At 49.5% G+C, this 17,117-nt stretch overlaps 1 protein-coding gene across 4 annotated transcripts in view; it reads left to right on the top strand.

Moving 5' to 3' along the window:
• SAMD4A (sterile alpha motif domain containing 4A) overlaps positions 1-17,117 on the top strand; it is a 99,698-nt gene that overhangs the window by 60,346 nt on the left and 22,235 nt on the right. For all 4 annotated transcript variants that reach the window (XR_009487072.1, XR_009487071.1, XM_059850623.1 and 1 more), the window contains exon 3: positions 1,200-1,745. Coding sequence is in view for 2 of the 4 variants with exons in the window: in XM_059850623.1 (XP_059706606.1) it covers positions 1,200-1,745 (546 nt within the window). In the remaining 2 variants the exon portion in view is untranslated. The remainder of the gene's footprint in view (positions 1-1,199; positions 1,746-17,117) is intronic.

The raw sequence follows: 17,117 nt of genomic DNA, 5'->3' as shown, positions 1-17,117 counted from the left end.
TTATCATCTTGTTATCTTCTAAGTGCTTACAAATAGGTTGTTTCATTATTTGTTCCATCAGTTTTCCAGGAGTTCGAGTTAAGTGACCAGTTTGTAATTCCCTGACTTTTCCTTCTGCATATTTAAATCTAACCCCTAGGTTTCTTTTTTTTTTTTTTTTTTTTCCCTTGTTTTCTAAAATCTCTCCTATTTGCTGTGATCTAACAGAGGAACAGGAGCTCTGGGGCTGCTTCCCTCCTTTCCTTTGGGGCTGCTGGATGCACCAACACCCTGAATGGATGATTGTGTTTCCTCTGGGGTTCCCTCCTGTGTTATCTCCTTTGAATCTTGACCTTTTCAATTTTCCAGCCAAGTTTGTTTGAAAGGTTAGCTTTATCCACTGAGTGGTTTTGTGCAGTATTTTCTGTAATCTGCAACAATATGAAAAATTCAGGCCAAATTGTGATTTTGATTAAAATAAGAGCTACAGCAGTAGAGTTGGAAAATGGCTATAAATGCATTTCCCACATAGAGTTGGGTGTAGTTTGTTTTTCTCAGTGATTTTCAGAGGCATCTGGTAACTTTTGGCGTCCAGTTTGGCAAGCTGATGATGGTTTTGGAGGGTGGTGACCTGTAAGAATCCATGTCTGGATAAGTATTGAGTGCAATACAGCAGTGACCCCCTTGCCAGGGAGATGCTCATGCTGTGCTACCACACATGGTGGTGTTCACAGGGGTCCCGGGACCAGGGAAGAGATGAGAATGTTGACTCCATGTTTAGAAGGCTTGATTTATTATTTTATGATATATATTATATTAAAACTATACTAAAAGAATAGAAGAAAGGATTTCATCAGAAGCAAGCAAGACGAAGAATGAAAACAAAAGCTCCTGACTCTCAGAGAGTCGGAGCCAGCTGGACTGTGATTGGCCATTAATTAGAAACAACCAACATGGACCAATCAAAGATGTACCTGTTGCATTCCACAGCAGCAGATAGTCATTGTTTACATTTTGTTCCTGAGGCCTCTCAGCTTCTCAGGAGAAAAAATCCTAAGGAAAGGATTTTTCATAAAACATGGCTGTGACAACCACACATGTGCAAATCCCTTTGGCGTGTCACATTTACCCTGCCAGGACCCCGTTATTTCCTTATTACCTCTGTTTATCAATTTCTCATTAATCTCCTTTTTTCCCCCCCCTCCCTATTCCTTCAACAGGAATCATTAACCAGTGGCAACAAGAATCCAAGGACAAAGTGATCTCCCTCTTGTTAACCCACCTGCCTTTACTGAAGCCCGGCAACATCGAGGCGAAAGTCGAGTACATGAAACTCTTGCCCAAAATCCTGGCGCACTCCATCGAGCACAACCAGCACATCGAGGAGAGCAGGCAGCTGCTCTCCTACGCCTTGATACACCCTGCCACCTCCCTGGAGGACAGGAGCGCCCTGGCCATGTGGCTCAACCACCTGGAGGACCGCACATCGTCGTCGTCGTCGTCGTCGTCGTCGGGGGGCTTTGGCGGGCAGGGCCGGGGCCGCTCGGACTCGCTGGACTACGGGCAGGCTCACTACTATCACCAAAGACAGAACTCGGACGACAAACTCAACAACGGCTGGCAGAACTCCAGGGACTCCGGCATCAGCGTCAGCGCCTCCAGCTGGCAGGACAAAAACCTGGCCTGTGAGAACGGCCACCTGCCCCTCTACTCCTCCTCCTCCGTCCCCACCACCATCAACACCATCGGCACTAGCACAAGCACCAGTGAGTACTCACGGCAGCATCTGGGGACAGTCCCCCCCATCCCACTAGGAATTGCTGCTTTGCCGTGGTTAGCAGAGGGGCTGAACTCATCTGGGCCATAGAAAACTCTATTTTTTTTTTCTTTTTCCTTTCCTCACCTGCTTTTTTTATTTCTTGCTTGCCTTGTTGGGGCCTGTTCTTCCAGTTTTGCCTTTTCTTCTAGTGTTGTGGGGTTCTGAAGACCTGGGGGCTGGAGAGGAGGGAAAAACAGCAAAGAGTAAGAAAAAGTTAGAGTAAAAAATGTGCCTTACTGAAGGGAACCCCTTGTGTTTCATGCAGCTTTGTGTAGATTTACAGTTCATGTTTCAAGAGTGTAGATTTACAGTTCATGTTTAAAGCAAGCAGGAAACTGATGCTTCATGTCCAAAAGTGAGCTGGATGCCTTGTGGCAAGTCCAAAACTCTGCTGAGGACTTACAGAGAAAAAAATGGGATTGAGACCCTGAGTGCAGGCAAAAGTTTTGGAAGCAGAACTGGAATCCACCAGATTCAGGGTATCTGAAAAGGTTCCCTTGTATTTGCAGTGCAGAGGTGTGAAGCTGGTGGTGATTGAGGAGTTTAATGGACAGTCCTCAGTGTTTTCCAGGAGAGCTGGGTGGTTCTTCCCCCATGGAGACCTCTCCAGGCTTTGATGGATGGTGCAGAACCCAACCCAGGGCTTGGACACTTGGAGCTCTGTGGCTGGAGATCTGTCCAACTCTGGGTTTGGTGTGAAGCTGTAGTGCAGCTACAGCTGGTGTTCAAAGCAGCCATTGATTCCTGTGAGCCTTCTTTGGGACAGCAGGAATGCAGCATCTTCTCAGTGTGGGGTTCAGAAGCTCCCCTGCCCACCCACTCACTCTGTCACACCTTTGGGTGACTGCCAGCATGTCACCTGCAGGGCTGCATGTCCTCCTTCACTCTGGGATATTCAAAAATCTCTCCAAGATGCTTTATCAGCATCTCCTAGAAATCAGGGATGCAGAGAGCACTTTGGGGTGGAGAGGCTTCTTGTGGCAGCAGCCCTGGTTTCTTTATCAGAGTGTGGAAAGCCACAATTAAATAGCTAAAAGCTTTAAAATGGTCACTTAAGGCTTCTGGGCTTTTCTCTCTCCTGTAAAAATTGCTTTTTCTTTTTTTAAGTGGTGTTTCAAATCAACAGCAATATAAAACACACCTCTGGGTTTATTGCTGTAGCACCCTGGTCCCTGCCTCTCCTGTGTCCACCCTTGCAGGCAGGTGGGGATTTAGCAGAAGGGTCTCAGTTTCTCCACAGACTCTAAACCATCATTCCCATCCAGTCCCCTGTCTGTGAAGCCCCCAGCTCCTGCTGCTGTGGGATTGTGTGATGTTCAGCTTCTCTGAGAGCCAGACCCTGTGCTGAGAAGCTGTTCCTGGGTGACTGAGCTGCATGAGAAGGGTCTAACAAGGAGGCAGAGTGAGAAAAACCCCATGAATCTACTTGCAGTCAGGCTGTTAAACCTCTCCAAGGATTATTTTTGGGGGGTTTTCCATGTGGTTTTTGTGTGCCTGGTGGTTCAGAGGCTTTGCACACCATGGAAGGAGTCTGGCTCCTTGGGTTAGAATCTGGAAGCAGGGAGGTGTGGTGGGTGCAGCAGGATGATCACTGACAGTGGCTGGAACTTTGCAAGATGCCTTAGGTCTTGAAGGACTCTTTCCACAAACCTCTTGGTGGATTTTTGAGCCTTTCTGTGCTCAGACTTAGCTCTCAGCAGAAGCATTGACCCACCCTTGCCCGTTGTGGTCCCCAAGTGTTGGCACAAGATGCCAAAACTGAGGCAACAGCTGAACTACTGCAGAGCCTGAGCTGCTGCAGTGCTGTGGTTTTTCTAAATTCTCTCAGAATTCAGTGTGTTCACAGCAGCTGGGACAGGAACACCTCTGGGTCTGCCAACAGCCCTACACTTTACCCAGTCTTCTGCTTGAATTCCTCCTCAGTCTCTGCCACTTGCTTGGCTGCATCATCCTCTGCTGGTGATAGTCTAGGCCCACGTGTTAAGCTGTTGTAACTCCTGCAGACGTATTTTGGTGGCACCATGCTCAGACAACCGTGGGCTGAGCTGGAGATGACCCAACCACACTTCATGTGTCAGTTCATAAACTTCCTTAACACAATATTTGGCTTGGGCAAAAGCCTGGTAAGTCCACAGATAGATGCTAAAAAATAAACACGGCTGTCAGCCTTTGTCCCAGCCCCTTGACTCAATCAATATGTTTATTAATCTTTTATTCCAAAGCAAAGCCCTCAACTCCTTCGTGTTTGTTTAGGTTTTAATGTTGTTATTAGTTTTAAGTTCTCCCTCTTACTCAGAGGTGTTTATCTGTGCAGAGGCTTTAATCCAGCAACACCCTGCAGGGCTCAACCTTCCCTGACCCATCCCTGCAAAGGCACTGCCTGTTCCTGACACCAAAATGGGGCAAAGTCTTTCCCAGACCAGTGATGTGGTGGTGTTGCCTGAGCTATGTTCTTCTGGAGCTGTGGCACAATGAGATTTAATGCTGTCCTGGCACAGGGCTGAAATATGGGTGGCTGAAGCTCATGTGATGTTTTGCTTTGTGCTGTCCTTGACTTTGACTCGACCTAGACTCCAGTTTTGAGTTTTGGTTCAGGATTGGTTCATCTCCACAACTGCACTGACAGGGGTTAGCAAAGGTTTAGCCAAGGTTTGAGGAGATGTTGCAGGAGGCAAGTCTGGAATGTTCTGAAGGAGTCACTCTGGATTTGCCACAGAAGTGGTGCTCCAGGAGTGGGACCAGTGTTCTAAGTGATGAACTTGAGTCTGGAGTGATCAGAGGAGATGGACTCACCCCAAAGAATGGAAGTTGGCCCAGAGAAGCTGTGGCTGCCTCATCCTTGGAAGTGTTCAAGGCCAGGCTGGATGAGTCTTCAGTCTGGTCTAATGGAAGGTGTCTGGCCCATGGCAGGGGAGTGGAACCAGATGGGCTTAAGGTCCCTTCCAACCCAAACCATTCTGGAATTCTGTGATGTTCATGTGCTCCTTCCCATCCACTGCATCAGCAATTCCTGCAAAGCTTCAGATGCAACTTTAAACCAAGCTTTAACACTCTAGGAGTGCAGACAGCCTTGGTATAGGCTCGGGAGCACAGGCAGGGAGGAGGCTGGAGCTGGAGCTGGAGCTGGAGCTGGAGCTGGAGCTGGAGCTGGAGCTGCGCCGGCGTGGGGGACGGGGTGAAGCCTGGAGTCCTGCCTCTGTGGCCAGGTCAGGCAGCAGTTGCAAAATGTTGGGCTTGCACAATGTCTTTGTGATGGAGACACGGCCTGGAAACTCTGAAAGGACAGAGGAAAGCAGCTTGTTTGCAAAGCTGCCAGCAGTGCTCCTGTGGGGGCTCCAGCCCCTTCCCTGCCCCTGTAACTGCTTCCCCCGAGCGCTGATGGCACAGCAGGATTTGCTGTCAGGTGGAAGCACAGCTTAGCCCTGTGTTTTCCACCCTCTTGGATGGGAATCTGCAGAGGCAAAGGGGGATCTCTCATTAGCTGTGCTGAGGAGGAGGATTGCAGATGCACTGGTCTCATCTGGACCATAAAGTCACAGGTCAGTGAGGGACAGATGCAATCAGAGACCTTGTCAGGGAATATCCTGCAGAGCAGGGATCCCAGGCCTTGGCACTGTGTTCATACTGGAGGGATGTTGCACTCTTTGGTGTCCCAGTGTCACTGCACTGCCTGGGTTCCCCTGAGAGGGAGCAGAGAGGTGCTGGGACCAGCAAAGCTCTTGCCAGTCTGGAGCCACCCTTCCCCTCCTGCACAAATGGGAAAAGTGCCGGGTGCTCAGGCCTGCTACACCCTTCCCATGGGAGTCTCTGCCAGAAAACTGGTGGTGTTTGTCTGCAAGGAGAAGGAGAGCAAGCAGAGCAAGGGAGGAGAAATACTCAGCTGTACAAATTTCTTGTCCTGAAAAGGGAAAATCTCCAGATTGTCCTAGAGCTGAAGAGTAGTAAATCAGGGTTCTTCCTTCCATGCACCCCAGCCCAGGTTCAGACTGACAGAGGGCAGGGTTAAACAGGATAGTGGGAAGAATTCTTCCCTGTGAGGATGGCAAGGCTGGTTGCCCAGAGAAGCTGTGGCTGTCCCTGGAAGTGTCCAAGACCAGACTGGGCAGGAGTTGGAGCAGCCTGGGATAGTAGAAGATGTCCCTGCCCATGGCGTGGGATGGTACTAGATGATCTCTAAGGTCCCTTCCAAGCCAAACAATTCTGTGTTTCTGTGATGCTGCCCTACAGGCAGATCTGCAGCTGCTGTGGGTCAGAACATGTGTGTGTGTGACATGGCCTGCAGGATTTTGCCAACATTTGCTCCAGTTATGGCATCCCCAGTGAGAGGGCAGGTGAACATGCTGGAGCTCTCCCCAAGTCATCAGGGAATTGAGGTGGAACAAACAACCCCAAAAACGCTCTTGCCATGAGCAGTGTGTGGGTTTCCTGACTCTTCCTCCCCTGCCCTGCTGTGCAGCAGCTCTCTGCCTCTCTACCACTGGAGACAGCCCTGTTACCATACCTGGTACCCAAACTGAGCTGGTTATGGGACACCTGCATGCTTCAACCCACAGGACCACCCTGATCTGTGTTGGGTTGATTGGCAGCTTCAAAGTTGTAGTCCTCTGTGTAGATTTCAGCAGCAACTGAAGGGAGGGAATTGTGTGTCCTGTTTTTGCCTCACACAGAGGAACACATTTCCTCCCATGCAGACTTAGCAAAACATGTCATGAGAAAATGAAAAAGTCTTAGTGAGGTTACAGCAGTGAAGCAAACAAATGTCCTGTTCTTGCTGGGGGTGGATTAGCTTTTGGAATTGCCTTCAGAAAATTGTTGCTCAGTTGGCCTTGCTGAGACTTGGCACCCTGGCACTCATCCTGCCAGCTGGGGACACCTCTCATGTCTGCTTGTCTTCTCTTTTACTGATAGACTGAGAAGAGCTCGTTGGCCTTTACTACACTTGAGCTTCTCAGTGGTGGCAGACAAGGGCATTTGTTGTCTTGCTCATGCCCTCTAGTGTCACACACAACGGGCAGGGAACACTTCCAGAAGTCTCTCACTTTGTCAGGTTCCCAGTGCTACAAAATCTTGCTAATCCTCTAGCTTGAAATCAGAATTGTTGTATGAGGAGAGCAGGTGTGAGCAGAGTTATTTGCTGAAATCCACATACATCAGTACAGCAGCAGACAGGACTGTGAGTGAGAGCAACATAGAATCACTTAGGTTGGGAAAGATCTTTGAGATCCTCGAGTCCATCTGTAATCTTCTACTCCAGCACTGAACAGCAGACACAGATTTTCTGTCCTCTCTATAAATTCAAAGCTCTTTGTCCCTGGGAGACACAGCCCACAGCTCTGCAGACCATCACTCAGCCAGTGAGATGGGTGGTCACCCACCTCACCCTGGAGGCCATCAAGCACTGGAGATGGAAGTGGTGGTGGAGAACAAGAGCAGTGTCCTTTTGATGTGTCAGCAATGCTGGAAGGATCTGGCCCTGCTCCTGAGTGTGTTTTACAGCCAGTGTCCCTTCCTGTTCTAACCTTTGAACTTCAGGTTAGCTGCCCCTGCCCATTTGGATCCTCCTCTGAGCCTGTGTGGCACATTCCCTTCCCTTCTTTGCTCCCAAAGGATCTCTTGTCTCACTGTGCCTTTGGCTGAGTGACAAAGGTCCATGTCACTGAGGTCCCACCTTCAGTCATCTCCACAGGGTTCCCAACCTGACACCCAAGCTCATCAGCCCATTTCTTGTCTTCCAAACATCATAACCTGCTCTGGGAGGGAAGAAAAGACAGATTCACAGAGTAACCCATCAACCACTGGAGAACACTCAGCTCAGGATATCTGGAAGAGGGGTTCTCCTGTTTTGTTCATGTGGAACTTGCAGATCACAGGTAGCTTTGCTCATGGGGTTGTCCATCCTTGCAGCCATGGGGCAGGAGTCTCTTACCAGCAGCTGTTGGCTCCCAGAGCGTGCAGGTGGCCCTGGGGGATGGGGATGGCTCTGGGGGAATGTGGGGGGCTCAAGGGAGATTCCAATGCCTCTGGCAGGATGTGGATGGCTCTGGGGGAATGTGGGTGGCTCTGAGTGGGGTTAGCAAGGCAGAGCTGATGTTACCTGAGGCATCAGACAGCACAGAGACAGAGCAGGGTCCTCACTGCCGTGCCTGCCGTGCTCTCCCGTGGGGACCAGTGACAACACAGGGCATATGTGCAGCCTACAGCTCTTGGGATGTGCTGGTCCTGCTGTAGCAGGGTGTGGAGCAGGTGAGGGATCCCTGCTTGCCAAGCAGGGTGAGTAGGCAGTGAAGGGAGCACGTTTCCCATGGGTGTGCTCTGGCAAAATGGATTTTCACATGGGCAGCAGGATAGATCTTGTGGCTGTGCCTCTGCTTGACCCCTCATCAGCCACAATGCTTGGAGGCAGAGATGTCACCAGAAGGCAGAAGGGTCTCCAAAAGAGGAGAGCAGACCCTGAGGCTGGGCTCTGTGGTGACTTGCACCAGGTGATGATGCCGTGGGTGGCTCATAACCACGTGTGGTCAATGCAGACACCTGTGAGTGCTCCTAAACCAGCCCTCGTGACACCAGGTGGTGCTTCCAGGCACTTCAGCAATCCATGTGCTCTGGGTTGCTTTAGCCCTTGCAAACCCTGGGTTTGGGTAAGGCCTGGGTTGGGTAAGCCTTGGAGCAGGTGGTGGTTGGTCTGCACGGATGGAGAGGAGGAGAGGGAGCACTGGCTGCCAGCCAGAGACATGTGGCTGTCCCCAGAGTGGGCATGTCACACATGTGTCCTCTGGGCTCACACAGGTCCTTCCTCCAGGCCTTCTTTATGCAAGGTTTGGTCTGTACTCACACATGGAAACAGCATGAAGCTGTGTCAGGGGAGTTTAGGTTGGGTAGCAGGAAAAGTTTGTTCCCTCAGAGGGTGGCTGGGTACTGGAATTGGCTTCCTAAGAAAGTGGTCACAGCCCCAAGCCTGACAGAGTTCAAGGAGTATTTGAACACTTTCAGGCACAGAGTGGGATTCTTGGGATGTCCTGTGCAAGGCCAGAACCTGGATTTGATGATCCTTTTGGGTCCCTTCCAACTGTGCATCTTCTGTGACTCTGTGCTCTTACACTGCTCCCACATTCACACACAGAGCAGCTCTGCAGCTTCGTGACTGGAATGAGGCCACCTCATTTGGGAATCTCTTCCAGTAGCACCCAGGGGTGTTCCCACCCTCTCAGCTTGTGAAATCCCAGTGCAATCACTGCTCAGGGCAGGGAATGCCTGCCATGGTTTGCTGTTGTGTTGCCTGTCCCTTGACAGGAGGGTAGGACTCTATCCTTGACGGGCAGTTTGGGATGGGGGAGACTGAAGCTTGTGGCTCTGATGCCACCTCCACTTTCCTTACAGCAGTCTGGGTGTCTCAGGGATGGATGCTAGGAAGCAGCAGCAATGGTTTTGAGTGTATCCTACAGTCCCTGGGATTCCTGTCACCAGTGAATGCTGCTTCTGACCTGGAGGTGGTGCAGAAGCTGCCAGGGCAGCTGATTGATGCTCTCTGGGTTGTGGAGCAGTCAGACAGCCCCAGTAATTCTCTCAGACCCCTGGGCAGTCTCCTCTCTCTCTGGGAGGTTTGGTTGATGGATGGACTCTCCTAGAGCTGGGTGTGTTTTTCCAGCTGCCCTGGTGCCTGTTGGATGCAGGCACAGAGCACAGCAAGCTGTGGTCACTCCGTGCATGGGAGCTTGGTGCTCTCCCAAGGGAAGCTTTGCTTTTGCCATCACCCCATGAGTACCTACCTGTGGGTTCCTCTCTGCACTTTGTATCATCCCTGGAGCCATCAGCAGAGGACTGAGGGCTGTGTCTGGGAGCCAGGGATGTTCCTCAGCACCTCCACTATTAACATACATCTGTTAAGGGCCTTAGGAGTAATTCCCTCCTCAAACCTTTCTTGCTTCTCTGTGACCTCATCCCAATACCACCATTCCCCAGCCTTTTCTCAAAGCATCACTAAAATCACATTTGGGATATTTTCCTGAGCATCTTCATGCAGCAAGAAACCCCTGGAGAGAATCCCCTTCCTGTTGCTCATCCTTTGAATCTGTGCAACTCCAGGCTTTGGCAAGCAGAGGAATGGAAAGAGATGAGCTCTCCTTCCCCCCACCATCACACAGCATCTGCAGAGAAGTGGCAGGAGGGCACGGAGGAGGGATGGAAGTGCTGTGGTTTGGATTCATCTGGAGTGTCTCCAGTCTCCTTCCCCACTGCTGGGACTTGCAGTGTTCTCCTGACTCAGTAACACGCTGCTATTTAATTAACTTTTGACTTCTGGTTTAAAGGAGCAGTGCACAAAATAGTTATTTACTTCATTTGGAAATTCTTTTATTCGTTACCATAATTATAACTTCCTCCCCTTTTTTTTTTTCTTTTCTTTCTTTCTTTTTTTTTTTTTTTTTTTTATATTTTAATTAGCAGGGGAAGGGAGGAAAGGAGGGGGAATATTTGCTGCTCTCCTTGTGGTTATCACATCCTTCAAATTACTAAAAGAGGCTGGGATAATAGGTCTGGTGATTATATATAGGCACCATCTGCTCTGTGGCTGCTTCCTATCAAAGTGCAGTTAGGAGAGTGCAAGGAGGATATTTTCTCTCCAGCTATATTAAGACTGTTTCCATCTCAGCTCCAAAGCAAAGCTCTCTGCATGCAAATGGATCAAATGCTCTGTAATCAATGGCTCAGTTTTGGCAGCCTTGAAGCTGGTTTTTTTTTTTTAGATTTTGTTTTATTTTCCCCTCAAGTTTTGCTGTTCCCATCCGTTATGCAATTTTATTTCAGGCTGGTGGCTCTGATTTGATGTTTTCTTGTAACCATGGTCCCCCCTGTTTGCTGAGCAATGCGGGCTCGTGTTAGCTGGCGCAGGGATCTGTGCCATAACTCCACTGCGAGGCAATATCTGAGCAATCAGGAATGTTTTGGAGGATGATGAAGGCAGATTTTTAGGATGCATCTGCTGTGGGTATGTAGAGGAGGTGGAAAGCTGAGCTGAGCTAATTTGGAGCAGTAATGGGAAAGAATTAATACTTGGTTTATGAGACCAGCCGTGGTTGTGCTGTAGCTGCTGGGGATTGTTGGGGAGCATTGCTGGGCTCAGGATTTGGAAGTCAGAGAATTTTAGAATTCCAGACTGATTTGTGTTGGGAGAGACCTTAAAGAACATCCAGTTCCACTCCCTGCCACAGGCAGGGACACTTTCCACCATCCCAGGTTGCTCCAAGCCCTGTCCAGCCTAGACTGGAACACTGCCAGGGATCCAGGGGCAGCCACAGCTTCTCTGGGCACCCTCACAGGGAAGAATTCCTTCCCAATATCCAATCTGACCCTGCCCTCTGGCAGTGAGAAGCCATTCTCCCTGTCATGGGCTGTCCCATCTTTTACATCTTCTCATGGTGGGAGCTGGATACTGTGTTTGCCCCTTGGTGGCCGTGGAGACCCAGCAGGCTTCTCTTTTCTCCTGGAGCTGGTAAGATTTGATGCTTTTGAAAGAGGAGAAGGAATAAGACATGGCCAGCCCAGATGGAAGGGGAAGGTGCTGAGGGTGGGGTGTGTGAGTTCCCAAGAGGTGGAGGCCAGAGGAAGGTTGAAACACTGAGGAATTTGTCTTGGAAAATTTGTGCCATGGTGCCTACAAGAGAGGGGGAATAGGTGGCTTTTTTTTTTTTTTTTTTTTTTTTTTGAATGAGTGAAAGTGGCTAAAAAGAGGTAAGGGAGGAGAAAATCCAAATGAGCTGGCAAGGATGGCAAAGGCTACAGGTGTGTTTCAGTCTGGGTGATGACTGTGGGATGCACATCACATGAGACACTCCTTGTCCTCATGTATTTTATCACTGCTAAAGCCACTCTGCCTCCCTGCTCTCACTCCACAGCTTTTTAGTGACTCTGGGGATTATTGGATCCCAATTTCTTGGGGCAATCCCAGAGGTTTGGCATTCACACCTTTCACTTGACTGGTTTAGGGCCCTTTGTTCTCACTCCCAGTTTTCCACAGGTTGCACATTGCTGTGTAAAGGATGCACATCCTCCAGGCTGGCCCCCTGAAATGGCTGGAAGTGGTGGAGGGGTTTCCCCATGTGTAGTGTGTGATGGAATCTGATGCTGTTGCAAGTCTCAGCAGGGAGATGCTCCTCAGACCACGGATGGAGGCAGTGGGGAGCCCTGGCTGCTGCTTGAGCAATGAAAATGTTCTTGGACATCTCTTTTGGGTGGAAAAGGACATTGGGAAGGAGAGTTTCTGCATCCCAGTGCTGTTTATCTGAGCAGGGGAGGAATTTCTCCCAGGAGCCCATAGCAAAAGCTATTTTCTGGGATAATTAGGGAGGCTTGGTTCAGCACAGCAGCATTTGATATTAATGGACCAGGATTCCCCAGGGACAAACAGTGATTTTCTGTGGTTTGTGTATAGGTTTAGAAGAAAAAAATGCATTTATTGGCCTGGACATTGGGGCACTTGTGGTTTAGGGCAGCCCCTCCTTGCAACATGCCCCTAATCCTCCATCCCCCACCCATTCCCACCTCCCTGAGCCACCATTCCATGCATTCCTTTGTCTGTCAGTTAAATCCTGGTTGGATTCACATCTGTTCTGTCTTGCTCCCACCTTGCTGGATGCTCTAGTGGGAAGCAAGAAGTCAGAAATTAGAAGGGGCTCATAAAGAAGAGGAAAAGAGGGGAGATTTAGTTGAATATAAAGAAGAAATTCTTGGCTGTGAGGGTGGTGAGGCCCTGGCACAGGGTGCCCAGAGAAGTTCTGGCTGCCTCATCCCTGGAAATGTTCCAGGCCAGGTTGGATGGGGCTTGGAGCAACCTGGAATAGTGGAAGGTGTCCTTGCCCATGACAGGGGTGGAACTGGATGTTCTTTAAGGTCTTTCCCAACCCAAACCATCCCAGGATTCTGTGAAGGAGCTTGAGAGCAGCTCCTGAGCTCCTGCTGCTTGCTGAGACAAGCTGGGCTTCCTTCCAGAAACGCATCCCGTCGGATTGCCGGAGCCACCAGGGGCTGAATTTACACATCTTTAGATGCAGCCCCGCTCCTGCTGCCACACAAATGAGTAAATAACAGCCACAGCAGTTCCTGCTGGAGCCAAACAGCAGCTCCACGTGTGTTTGTGCCATGCAGGGAATTTCAAAAGCCCCTGTGAGGGTTCCTTCCCCGCTGAGCCTGGATGGGGCCTCGCATGCGCTGCTCGGAGGGAACAGCAACAAATGGGTTATTGTTTCTCTGTCCAGTTTCTTCAACAGGAAACTGTGTTTAAAAACACCATTTCTTTAAAAAGGTTTGCTTGACAGTCTTTTCTGCAGTCTGTGCTTCTTCCCTGCTTGAGGCAGCACTCTGCTTGTATGGGTTTTTTTCCCTGATGCAGAGGTTAACACCACTAATTTCCTAATACCACAATTTTCCTTTTCCCCAGTGGCTTCTTGCATTTAGGACCTTGCATTTCACCCCTTCATGGGTTAGATCAGCTCGTGGTTCAGAGGCCAGCACATGGATTATCCAGCTCCTGCAAACACAGTTTGTGTAGAAGTCACAGTCACAGAACTCAGGGAGATTAAAGGAAAAAAGGCACAAAGAGGCTCCAAGGGTTAGGGGATGTTGAGCTGAAAAATGTTCCATCAGGTTCTGCTCTGGCCATGCTGGAGCTGCCTGGGGCAGCCTGGGGAGAGGGTGAATGAGGTGCCCAGGAAGGAGGCTGGGTGCCAGCTGGGCAGTGTGACCCACTGGCAGCTCTTTCCAAGGGTTCTGGGCAAAGGAAAGCTGGAAAAGCCCTGGGCATTGGTGTGCCAGCACGGGGAAGCCTTCCTGGAGGAGAGGATGTGTCGTGACTGGGATGGCAAGGAGGAGGCAGAGGGGAGGACTGGGTTGAGCTTGGGGTTTGCTTTGTGAGGGGGGTGCTCAGTGTTCCTTCTCCATGGGGGAGCTTCCAGGCTGCACAAAACCTCGTGTGGATTAAAAACATCCCCATTTTCTGGGGTCAGGCTGCTGTTCCAGGTACCAAGAGACCAGGAAAGGAGCTGTGTGTGATCAGATGCTGCCTGAGGACTCACCATAAACAGCTTTGCAGCCAGGAAAGTGCCATTTTTAAACTAAAAACACAAAAGAAGTTCTCACTGAGTTCAGTATGCACCTTGCAGTGCTTTTTCCTCTCTGCAGGCACGGGGAAGATGTTCCAAAGAATTGTAACCTGATGTATGGACCCACTGCTGGTCCTTTGGGTATCAGGGTCATGGTGGGGACTGGAGACATCCTGAATCCTCCCAGTGGTGGGTTTGGTTCTCACTGGAAGCTCTCACATGTGTGTTCTATCAAGGACTTCTGCAGTACTCTAAGCCAGATTTCCTGAAGGGCAGAGGGAGAGTGAGCACCTTGTCAGCTGCCCCACGCTGTGTGGAGCAAGGTCTGCCTGCAGAGCCCAATTTCTCAGCTCTAATTACAGGAATGGGTGGCTTTTCCCTTCTCAGGCTGAAAAAAATTGGCCCAAAACCCTGAGAAACCACAACACAAATGTCTGACGCTGTTCCACATGGTCCTCAGTGAACAAAAACCCTCTTGAAATCAGCCCTTGCCTCCCAAAATAGGCAGCACCACTTCAAAAGGGAAAAGAGGGGGGAGGGAAAAATCCCAAAGCCAAGGCTTCAGGGGGTGAGAGCCCTTGCAGCCTCAGAGTTTCTGTAAGTGTGTTGTGGTGCCTGCCAGCCCAGGCAGGGTTGGTCTGAGATAAATCCAGATTTGCCTGGGGAGGGGGTGTTCCCACAGGGGTGCTCCCAGCGTGGTCAGCAGCTGCCTCCTGTCATGGGCAGCTTTGCTGCCATCATTCCTTCTCCATCCTCTGTTTGGGTTTTTTTTTAACCTGGGAATATTGCCCTGAGCTTGATCCCAGTCTGGAAATCATGGAGAGGTTTCTTACAAGGAAACCTGGTCTGGTGTGGGCTGAGCACAACCTGGCTGCTCAGAGCAAAGAGGCAACAGCAGCCCACTGATTCCAGGAAAAAGCATGATCTGCTCCAGCCCCTGTCCCACTGGACACCAGCTTGGAAGGAGCTGGACCAGGCAGTGCCTGAGTAGAGTCTTGCAGCACCTAAAGGGCAGGAAAACACTTCTAAACCAGAAGTGGGGCATGCCTACAGGCTGTAGGAGATCCTTGTGCCAGTGTGGGATGCCCTTTGGAGCCGTGGTTTCCCCTCTTTGTTTGCCCAGCTCACAGCACTCAGAGAGGCAGCTGTGCCCACTCACCTCCTGGGAGCTTATCTTGGCCCAGAATAACATTTTAGATTTCCTTTTTAAATTAAAGCTTAATAGTTTTGTAGTAAAAGAAGAGGAGGCATGAGTGTAAGGTGATAAACTCACATTTAGTTTTCTTCTGCTGAAGTTAAAGCCCATGTGGACCATTTATTTTAGCCAGGAGCAGCCCTGGATTCACCTTGGACCATCCAAAAAAGCACACAGAATGGTCAAATTCAGGTCAGGACCTACAATAAACTGATGCTTTGGAAATAATTAGCTACATCCTCTTATTTAAAAAACTGAGAGTGTGACCACAAGCAGAAAAATTAATAAATATTATTAATAAATACTATTAATAAATATAATAAATATGGGCCTTTATGAATCCCCTGGGGATTACAGAGTAAAAGAGGGGTGCCATCCCAGGATTCTCAGCATTTTTAGGGCTGATGGAAATGGATAAGAGGGGTTGCAAGAAACCACATTATCACCAATAAAAAACAGACCCTAAAGTTAGACCAGTGCTAAGAGCCCTTAAATCATCTCAGTTTGGTCCCCAGAGTAGCTGGGTGGTTTCAAAGAGCTGGGGACTTGCAGCATCCTTTGCAGAGGGAATATCCCTACTGCAGCTCAGGTGTTGTGGGAACTGACTCACCCTTCAGTAAAAGTTTGGCTTAGTAAAATGTGTTCTCTTGGATCCAGTGTTGCATTATCTCGGGGAAAGAAGTGGAACTGATTTTTGTCTGGTGCACTGGGTGGTTTCTAATTGTCCCTGGCCATCCTTTGGAGTTCATTATTTCTCCTTCAGCTGACACCAGCTTCTAATTAGGGGACATGAAATGAAGATGGAAGAGCAGCAGTTTGCAGGGGTATTGCTGCTCGTGAAGGAATCTGGGCTGGATTTCTGCCAGAGATCCCCTCTTGTGTGCAGGGTGGTGTAAGCACTGCTGGGTACCAGTGTCTGCACACACCCTCGAAGAGCTGGATTAGCAGAGCAGCCCTTGGCCTCCTGAAAGGGGACAATTAACCTCAGTCCTCCTTGCCCCTTCTCCTGCATCTCTCCTTCATCTAAGAGGCACAAATATTTCCTAAACCAGAGTTTTTCCTACAGCAAATTCAGGGTGAATTCTCTCCCCATGGCAGAGTGACCACGGCTGGGGGCAGCAGGCACCGAGGGGCTCTGGGTGATGTGGAGCCAATGCTCAGCCCTGGTGATGCATTTTAACCAATTTATCCTTTTTTCCCCCTATATTTTTGGGGGTTTTAAGTCCTAAATATATTTTTCTCCTGAGAGGGTGGTGTGGCATCTACAGATGCTGTTTTGGGGGTACAATTGCAAAGCCAAAAGCTGAAAAAACTTGCCCAGGACCTTCTGAAGTCCATCTGTTTCCCCATTGGGATGCATCATATCAGAGCTTTAGGAATCATAACACTGCTCTGGAAGCAATCTCGGGATCTCATTGACATCCTTTTCTGCCAAGAGCCTTCTGGAAGATGTTTGTATAGTCTTTAAATGGGAAGGGAATAAATTCTTCCCCCTAAGCCACCCCAGTGCTTCCCTGCAGAGCGTGGTGTCAGTGTTGTGTGTTGGCACAAGAAAACCCTTTCAGAAGTAGGAATTATTTAAACATTACAGAAATCCACAGGTTTTTTGGCCTCATCCAGCAGCTGCCTGTGGTACCAGCTGCTTATTGCAGGTGGTTAATAAATGCAAATGTGCTCTGGTGTTTCTCTCTCCCCTCCTTTTGTAACCCCACTAGTGCCTCATTTTCATGCCTCTCCTGGTCAGCAAGATGGCTTTGATGGTGGGTTTTCCCCCAGGCCTGAGCTGGGAATTAAGCCTGGCTTAACCTTTGCAGCAGGGTGCACCTGGCTGGGGGTTTTCCACCAAGACTCATTTATATTAAATAATAACATGGAGAGGAGTCTGAGTGGTTTTGGTGAACTGCTGTAAATGCAAAAAGGGGATTAAGGGGCTTTAGGGCTTTGGTGCTTTGGATGGAAAAGCCATGAGAACAATGAATTTCCCCCAGGTTTTGTACAGTTTAAAAATTTGGTTTGGAAAGAAAAATTGAAA

This window comes from Haemorhous mexicanus, chromosome 6 (assembly GCF_027477595.1).
Source record: "Haemorhous mexicanus isolate bHaeMex1 chromosome 6, bHaeMex1.pri, whole genome shotgun sequence".
Lineage (NCBI taxonomy): Eukaryota > Metazoa > Chordata > Aves > Passeriformes > Fringillidae > Haemorhous > Haemorhous mexicanus.
This window is presented reverse-complemented; position numbering and strand designations above follow the sequence as displayed.